Raw genomic sequence first — 9206 nt, 5'->3', positions numbered from 1 at the left:
AAGGACATCAAACCAGAGCTTCAATATCCCATCAGGCCCGGCAGTGGCCGTCCTGCAGCCAACAGCGTTGATGTTGATGACTTCATTAAGACTCGAATTGCAGAGGCTGACAGTGACCCGACTGCACCTCCTTACGACTCCATTCAGATCTACGGATACGAAGGCAGAGGATCATTGGCTGGGTCATTGAGCTCCCTCGAGTCTGTCACAACAGAGTCTGACTTGGATTATGACTATCTGCAGAGTTGGGGGCCGAGGTTTAAGAAGCTGGCAGATTTGTACGGGACCAAAGACTGCTCCATGCACGATGGGGATGATGGTGAAGACTCTTAACAGTGGTCTTACTGAGTGGACGCCCCCCGATTTCTGATTTATTGATTCCATGAGGATTCGTTAACTAAGGGTTAACACTCCTCAAAATCCAATTGTTTCCGACCACCACCTGATCAATTCATGCCAATTTGTCGATGGACGTTAACAGCTCTCCCTCCTGTGGCGCCTCCCCGGTCCTCCAAGATGATTTGTTAATGAACACGTAATGAACGCTTGGACTCAAACCGCTCCCAGCTTTTCCCAAGTCTCCCCTTTCCCCCCTATGTCTCCTTCCCGCTCTCTTTCTACAGACTGAGCATTGTAGGGCTGGGAGATTTGTTATGTCAACAGTTTGTTGGTTTGAAAGTAAATTGTTGGGGGGAAAAAAACGTTGCTGTATGATCAAAATGACGTGCTTATAGCTAACTGTTTAGTTTATTAGAGGTTCAATATACTTTTGTGGACTGGATTCACGTACTTCCTCAACGGTTCCAGAGAGAAATGTTATTCCCGTCACATGTTCCTGTGTGGGGTACATTTTCCCGAGTTGCTCTCTTTGGTGTGGTGTATGTAAAGAGAGATATAAGCAAATTAAAAGAAAAAGTTAGTATGGGATTCAGAAAACACTTGATGTTATGGAAGAGCAAGAGAGTGACAAGGTAATGGCGATGTGTCAGTAGGATCAAACAGAACAGATGAAACAGCTCCTTCTCAAATTTGTCGTTGTGTGTGCAAAAATCAGCAGGTACCGTGGTTTAGATAGCATGACAGACTCTGGGTTGTTGATACTTTGAAGAAGCTCACAGCATCTTCACAGTATGGTGGCCTTATAATAAATAAACAACAACTCCAGGGGTAAACACAACAAGTGTAATGATCGAGACCGCTAGCTTCAGTAGCGACACACAGACATATGAACACACAAGGACTGAGTATCTGTGAAAATGCTACACGAATACCTTTTTCTACTCCCAAAAAGAGACAGAGTCAACATGGAATCAATTAAAAACTGTGGATGATTCTTTGTTTTCATTCTTCACTGCGGAGAAGGTGTGAAAAGAAAAGCTGTCCTCCTCCACACCTGCCCCTATCCTCGTCCCAGTGTCCCCATTCCTGCCATCAACAGTCACTTCCCATACCGAATCCACCAATGAATGATCACTTCCTCATTCAGAGTCCACCAATGATGATCAATCACAATGAGTAAAAACCTGTGAGCTCGAAAAATCGCCTTAAACTTAATGGACACTCTTGCAACGCAGTGCATTCTCTTTTTTTCTCCTTTTGTTTCTTTTTGTAACTTGAAAAGTATATTAAGAAAGCAAACTATTCTCCATGTTAGGTATGTACAGAGCAATGTGCAGACATGTGATATATCACTCTGAGGATCCAACTTGCGCCTCGTGCACTCTTAAAAATGGGATGTGCTGTTTCTGCCAGCGTGGTAAATGTAGACCGGGAAAATGTGCATTGTGTTTTTTCCCAACACCAGCTATGTTGGCAGCAACGTCTGTTGTATCAACATACGTTGCTATTTAAACATAAAATGTGCCCATTGGAAAATAACACAAGGTGTGTTTTCTGAGCCACATGTACGAAGAGGCTGAAATCAGAACATCCTTTTTAAGCGTGTACATTCTTGTTCAATCTCTTTTTTAATGTTATTATATTATTATGATTATTATTGTTGTTTTTTATTATTATTATTATCATTATTCTGACAATAATTGTTCTTTCTTTGGCTGCAGCTACACAGGAACAAATTCATGTTTAACTCTTTGCAGCGCAGACTTCATGTTCTTATGGATGTCTAAACATGGGGAGACCACATGCTATTCAGTTTTCATTTTTGGACAGCTATAAGAAGCGTACTGCCAAAAGTTGAACATCAGCATTGGTTTTTGCCTGTGTGAACACAACCTCTTTCATTTCTTTTGCTTTTGTTTTGTTTTTTTAGATTATTTGGCGTTTCTTCTTCTTTCTCCCTGTTTAAGAGGAAAACTAGCAATCTGTGTTTGTTGCAGTGAGAGAACGCCTCGTTTTTATTCTCTGTCAAGTTTTATGGTACCAATTTGTACAATTTTAAAAGTTCTTATTTTAGTATACATGCAAAATATTCCAGTATTACAACAAAAACATGTTAAGAAGATAAGATTAAAAAAATGTTACAGCATCACACTTATATTTTCTGAACATTGTACTGTTGCTTTACTATGTGCTTCAATCTCCGAAGCGAAAAAAAACTTTGAAATAAATGCTCTTTTTATAAAATGATACTGAGCTCTGTGGGAATAAACTTTGTGTTGGCTTCTCTGACTTCACTGCTAACATTGTTACATCTTACATATGGGACAATTTGTTTGGTAATGAAAGGAAAGCATTAAAATACACAAAAACAAGCCGAAGACATTCAGTCTGACTTCAGGCCTGCAGGTAAAAACACAGATCCCTCATTCATTTGAATGAGACCAGTGCGGCAACGTACCTGAACCCGACTAAACATTTGCTTCAAAGAAATATCATCTGGCAAGGAACAGCAGTGACCGATCAAATCCATGCAAGGGCACATTCCTGGTGAATTACTCTGTAACGCTTGGAACTCTGGAGTTCTACTCTTTACCTTGCGGTTGTCATTGCTGTTGTGATAAAATCATGTCTCATTAAATTATAAACCACACTACTGTAGCATCTGAAAAGCTTTTAACTGGACATCCTGGAACATATTTCACATTGTACCTCGTACCTGTGAGTTGTTTTTAACACAGGGCTGTTTTGTTCTGAACTCCTCTGTCAGGCTGTACTTCAGCACAGTGGTGCTTTGAGCTCAATGTTAACAACAAAGTAACAATGCTAACATGCTGACGTTTAGCAGGTAAAGTATTCACCATGTCTGACATCTGATATAGATGTTCAGCATGCTAATATCTGACAGTGAACAGTAAACACAATGTGCAGCTGAGGCTGATGGGAATGGCATTACTTTTGCAGGTATTTGGTCACAAATCAAGGTCGAAGACAAAAAATTTTGACCCAATGATATTGCCATTGTGGAGGCACATCACTAGTATAAAAATAAAACCCTTTTAAAGTGACAGCAGGCTGGCCTGGGGGACACTGTTTATTCTGAAGCTTAGCATCCAGAGGGAGACACATGCAGTAATCTCTGCACTGTATCAGAGCCGCATTTTCTGCCTATGTGGGTGCAAGAGATAGCAGGACAAATTATTCAAGAATACTGTTTTATTGCAATCACTTTAATATTACTGTTTAAGGCATTGGCTGCACACACACCTTTGGAAAGACATTTTGGTTTTCAGTCACGTCTATCATAAAGAAATGCCATGTGCAAAAGCATGCACACCAAGTACACAAACACACAGACACACACACACAGATTTCATTCACTCACTCCTCGGGGAGCAACACCGAAAAGGTCAGGCTGCACTTTGGATGAACAACAAAAGAGGTGATATGGAAAGACAGAGACAGTGAGAAGACACAAAGGAAGAAGTGAAAGGAAAGAGGGGGAGCAGGTCAGAGTGAGCAGGGAGTGAGAGAGAAGCAAGGGATGAGAGGATGGTGAAGCAAAACTATACCTGAGACCAGAGGTACTCAAACGTATTACTCAAAGGTCTGCATCTGATTTTTATTCAAGTTAAGAGGTCCAGAACAATTCGCAATGACAAAACAATATTTAATCAATTAAGTCACGTCACATCTCTTGTGATTGGGCCAGCATGAAACCCATGAAGACAAGGCTCAGGCAGTCTTCACTTTACACTGCATGATGTATTGTAGCCTATTTATAACACAGGGCATGGGCTGGGTCTGGACTGAGGAGGTGTTTGGCCTGGACTATAAGAACCGTGCTTTAGACCATGTTTTAGTTGGATGCAAAGTCTGACTGTATTGTAATGTCTTTAAAAGTCCATCTATGGAGCAAGGTCACACATGGCAGGTAATGCAAGGTCCAGAGCCTCTCCCGGCTCATTGTGAAACACAAGTAATTCTTCATTATTATCAGTTTACTGAAGGATCGCTCTCCTCCTGCCATAAAGTGCACAATATCCTCAGCCATCATAAATGCTCTCACCCTTCATGTCATAAATCCTGCTGAGCAGCTGGGAATGTGGCACTGAATATCCTTTTCAGAGGGAGCACTTGTTTGTCCAAATCCTCAGAGAGATCCTTGATATTTTGTTATCAAATTTCTACAAGATGACTCCTCCTAACGCAACTGCTGGAGCTTTAGTATTCCCTAGAAATCCCTGCCAATGCCCCTAACTGACTTAAGTTTATAAGTCAGCGGTGTGATGATACTGTCCACTGCACCATACTGTAGTACCCAGAGGGTCTGACCTTTCTTAAGTGCGCTGCCGATTTGTCTGCCTGCTATGGATGAACTAAGATGGGATGCCCACTCTATGGGCTATATTTTGAGCATCAGCAAGTACAGACTTCCTGTTGTAGAGCTTCAATGTTTGCTGCTTCCTGATCCAAAGACAGGCTGCCAGTCTGAAGAACCAAATTCCTATCTTGAAAATGATCCAGCATTTTTACCCAGGCCAGTTCATATGACAACTGCTGTGAATGACACGAGATACTCTCTCAGTCCTCGCTCATCTGATAAGGCCTCGTCGCATAATTTGCAAGATGATATTATGCATTCAAATGCATCAATCACACTGGGGAGGTGGCAAGCAATGGGTCTTGCCGCGTCAATACACACACTCCACCGTGTATCACTCAGGCGGTGAGGGGAGCAGCTCATCATTTCCTTAAACACAGACCTTGTCTAGACTCACACTAAAGAGTTTAGAGATGTGATTGACACATCCAAAGTAAGCTGACATTCCTTACTGGACATGATGTACATTCCTACATCTCCATTCAGTGCATGCAATGTGCAGGGAGGCAACCTGGCAGAGGATTTACTTGGATAACTTAAAATTCTTTTCCCAACATTCCCAACAACGATTCCAGGCCGGTGGAGAAATTCCTCCATCATGCTGGGGATTTCTTTTCCTGTTTTTTGTTGTTTTTCATTGCAAAGTCTAAAGAGTCAATCTAATTTTTTGAAGTTCATTTATTGCCCATCCTTTGCCATGTAAGTCATCGTTAGACACATCAGAAGCTGGACATTCGACTCAACATTTGACATATCTGGGGTAGCATCACACATTATACAGAAATGGGTTGACTGGAGTCTTTCCCCATGAAAAGTGTTAAGAATCTGATTCCACACAGTTGAATGAATTCATCCTGACAGCACCATTATAGATAGTGTGCTGGTAGCCGTTCCCCTCTGTATCTATATTCTTGTCTGACAGAATCATATTTTGCAATCAGCAGCCCTAAAAAAAATTCCATTACGAACATCACTGAGCTCACTGGTGTCCCCTGTGACAGCTCAATGCCAAAAAGCACATTATGTCTAACAACCTCTCCAACAAAGCCACGTTTCCTTCCACTTGTCTGGAATTCTTTTTGAAACTGGCCATCAACACCCGTGTTTTAGCAGAGTCTGCAACTTTGGTGTATATGAACAAAAAGACTACTACCACACACGAATTAGCAAAATCTGAGATGTGAGGAAGAGGAGTGGGGGGGGGAAGTAAAAAGAAAGAGACATCAAGAGGAAAGGATGACAAAGAAGTGAACATTTGCGCCACCTGCTAACCGTGATCCCACTGGGGAGTAAAGGGGTGGAGGGGGGAGAGGTGAACTTCTGCACCTGACAGAAGATTTCTGGCTGTGTCCCACTGGGAGGGAGAGAGAAGAGACAGAGGGAAATCGAAGGAGAATCAATAAGAAAAAGGAGGAGAACAAGTAAAGTACTGTGTGTGTCAGGTAGAGGTGAGAGAGGGGAAGGAAAGAGGACTGAGGAGACAGAGAGAAGACAACACGTAAAGGAAGGAGTTTGAGAGGAGGTGAGGACAAGAAAGCAGAGGATCCAAAGAGGAGAAAGGAAGGGAGGGGAGGTGAACCTTCGCACCTGTTTATGCAAACTTAGCATCTCCACCTGGGAGGGAGACAGATGCAAAGACAAGGACAATCAAGTTTGGCTCGCTCCAGAAAGAAAAAAAAAATGTTTTAATAGCTAATGGTCCAAATGTGATCTTATTAGAGTGTGTAATCAGATATGTTTGCAGTTAAACAGCCATCAGAAGATCAGCAGGCTGTTACGCCACCAGCTGATGTGTTTTCAGTCATGCACAGCCACATAAGCCTTAGGAAAAAGCATCAAAATACAACGCAATGCAGAAATAGCAAGCATGATAAATAGTCCTTGAATTCTTACATAACGGTGTGATAAACAAACAAAAAAACTTTACATCGAATTTTTTTTATCCTAGCTGTTTGACTGGGAATGAAAAGCATAATCATTCTGGGTTTTTCAGTGAAGGAGAGGCAGCTGATGAAATTTTAAGAATTTAACGAGCTAATTTCTTGTGGAAAAAAACATATCGGACTGATTATTATTCAAACTATATTTGTCTTAAGACGTGCCTGGAGGGAATCTTTATAGTTAGCAGAACGCTAAGTAGCGACACGACAACTGCATTGTTACTTTGCATTCGATTAGTGTGAAACTAAACATGTTTTAAGATGAAACATCCACTTTCGCAGGTAAAATGAGTTTTACTCTAACTCGGCATTGTTTGTCCCTGCTTCTTTCTCTCCCTCTGTGTGTGCAGCTTGAGTATGACAGTGACTGTGTCCTTTCCTTGTAATTTAAATCCTTCAATACCTAAACTCCATGAGTGCCATCTGAGCCGGACTCCATTCTACTCCACAAAATCTCATCAATGGACACAGAGTGACAGTGTGTGTGTGTGTGTGTGTGTGTGTGTGTGTGTGTGTGTGTGTGTGTGTGTGTGTGTGTGTGTGTGTGTGTGTGTGTGTGTGTGTGTGTGTGTGTGTGTGTGTGTGTGTGGTGACAGGATGATTGTGTGTGAAATATGTGAGAGAAAGTACTGCACGGCAAATGTTTCTGTACTTCTTTTCCTGTGGTTGTGCGTGATGTAGTAATGTGGCATTAATATTCATGTCAAAACTGTACTATGAGGCAGTTTGGAGTAATCTGCAGCTCACCCTCAGCTTTTGGAGCCTCCTGATGAGAACAAGCTGCTGCTTTGTCTCTGCATGATAATTCCAGTATGGGTGTGTGTGTTAGCCAGGGCTTGTGTGTTTTTGTCCTCTTCTCATGATGGTCAGTTTTACAAAGTGAGAATGTGGAAACTTTTTGGAAAGTTAAAAGATTTTGTGTGGTGTGTTTCTGAATTAAGGCTTCAGGTTTTCAGGTTAGAATTGGGCACCCCCATCACTTAGGGGTTAAGATACTGACCACACACCGCAATGTCCTGTTAGAGTCCAGCCTCCTCCCCCCTGTGACTTATAAAGGCTTAAAATGTCCAAAAACTACTGAGAATCCAAAAAGTAGTTTGTTAGATCCTTGTAATGGCGAAATAGTAAGTTAGTAAAGTAAGTTCCACATGCACGCAAAGAGATGTGACATGTTAATGAATTGTAATCAATGCAACAATTTCCCCAAAATCAATAAGACTGCACCACTGTTTTACAGATTCACTATACTGTATATTGTAGTGAAACATAAGGACTCACTAACTCCCCTGTGGCCATAGCTTGCTATACCGGCATTACATGGCAACCCCCATCCTCTCCCCACTGCTCAACATGAGGACAGCTGACACTGAAACACTGATAAGCTTCGATTTCTGAGCGAAAGTGGTCAAATATTGGAGCTATTCCCAAGAGTTTGTGTGTCAAGATGCTGTTGGTGAGTCAGTTTTTCACAGACAAAACAGCACATTTTTGTTGGGACAGGACCTGAACAGTCGACTTTTTGTATGTTCCTTCCATTTTTCTTTTGCTAAATATGTTCCCTTACATATATTTGATTGGAGTTTTCCCTTTTATTGTTGTAATACTGTGATATAATGCTGTCACCATGAAAAACAAGGAAACAAAAAAACACAATAAATTTTAGGTCACATCGCCCACGCCAAATTATGTACAGACAATTCTGAAATGATACTGTAACAACTTTGACATCAACAAATTTGAGTACTCAAAAGTGAAAAAAAGAAACTGTTTTTGAGCTTTATGAATTAATGAAGGACTTAACTGCCAATTTAGCCAGTGTAATGAAAAAGGAATACAATGACTACATAACAAATCACTTCCCCTGGGAGGACTAATTGCTATTCGAGTTGAAGCTTAACACTGTCTGTGTTGTTCAGTTTGTTTCCACACAGCAGGCCTTGTGCTGTAATACGCTGTGTACTTGAGCATTGTGGAAATAAACAGAAAAAGCATGATTCAGCAGCTTGAGAGAAGACACACTGCAGGAAATACAAGTCATCTGAAGTGGTACTTTTTTTTTTTTTTTGTCTTCCACTTCTTAAATTGAAACTTTTTCGCTGACCTCGAAGCCTACACGAGTAGTTTAGGCTCTAAAAAACACAAATATGCGCTGTAAACATTTGACTCATGTTGAGTCGCACTTTGTAGCTGAACCAAAAAGGAGGCTGCCATCTCACCTTTGTTAGTGTTAATACACAATCAACAAGGCTCAAAATTACAGCGAGGTATCTGATGACCACCTTCCACCTGCATGCCTCTTTCCTCTTCGTTTATCTCCCTTTATCTCACTTTTATGATATTTCTGTGTCTGACAGCACTCTTTATCTCTTTTCCTTTCTTTCCCATCTCCCTCCCCACCTTGCCCCCACACTTGTCTCTTTACTTCCATCCTTCGTCTCTCTCAGTCCATGTCTCTCTGCCTCTCGTACTTCACTCCCCTGTTAAGATAATTACAGTTCATTCTGTGTCAGTGTGTAGGGGGATCCCAGGCTGGCTGAAGCCTGATT

General features: G+C 41.5%; 1 protein-coding gene across 1 annotated transcript in view; it reads left to right on the top strand.

Annotated features, from left to right (window-relative positions):
- The window catches only part of cdh11 (cadherin 11, type 2, OB-cadherin (osteoblast)), an 84887-nt gene extending 82300 nt beyond the window's left edge, over positions 1-2587 (top strand). Inside the window, exon 16 of the mRNA XM_070977461.1 lies at positions 1-2587. This exon is cut by the window's left edge and continues 33 nt beyond it. Coding sequence (XP_070833562.1) covers positions 1-333 — 333 coding nt within the window. The 3' untranslated portion in view covers positions 334-2587.
- Positions 2588-9206: the final 6619 nt, after the last annotated feature.

This window comes from Chaetodon trifascialis, chromosome 13 (assembly GCF_039877785.1).
Source record: "Chaetodon trifascialis isolate fChaTrf1 chromosome 13, fChaTrf1.hap1, whole genome shotgun sequence".
Taxonomy (NCBI): Eukaryota; Metazoa; Chordata; class Actinopteri; order Chaetodontiformes; family Chaetodontidae; genus Chaetodon; species Chaetodon trifascialis.
The sequence above is the reverse complement of the archived record's forward strand: the minus strand, read 5'-3'. Positions and strand labels throughout refer to the sequence as shown.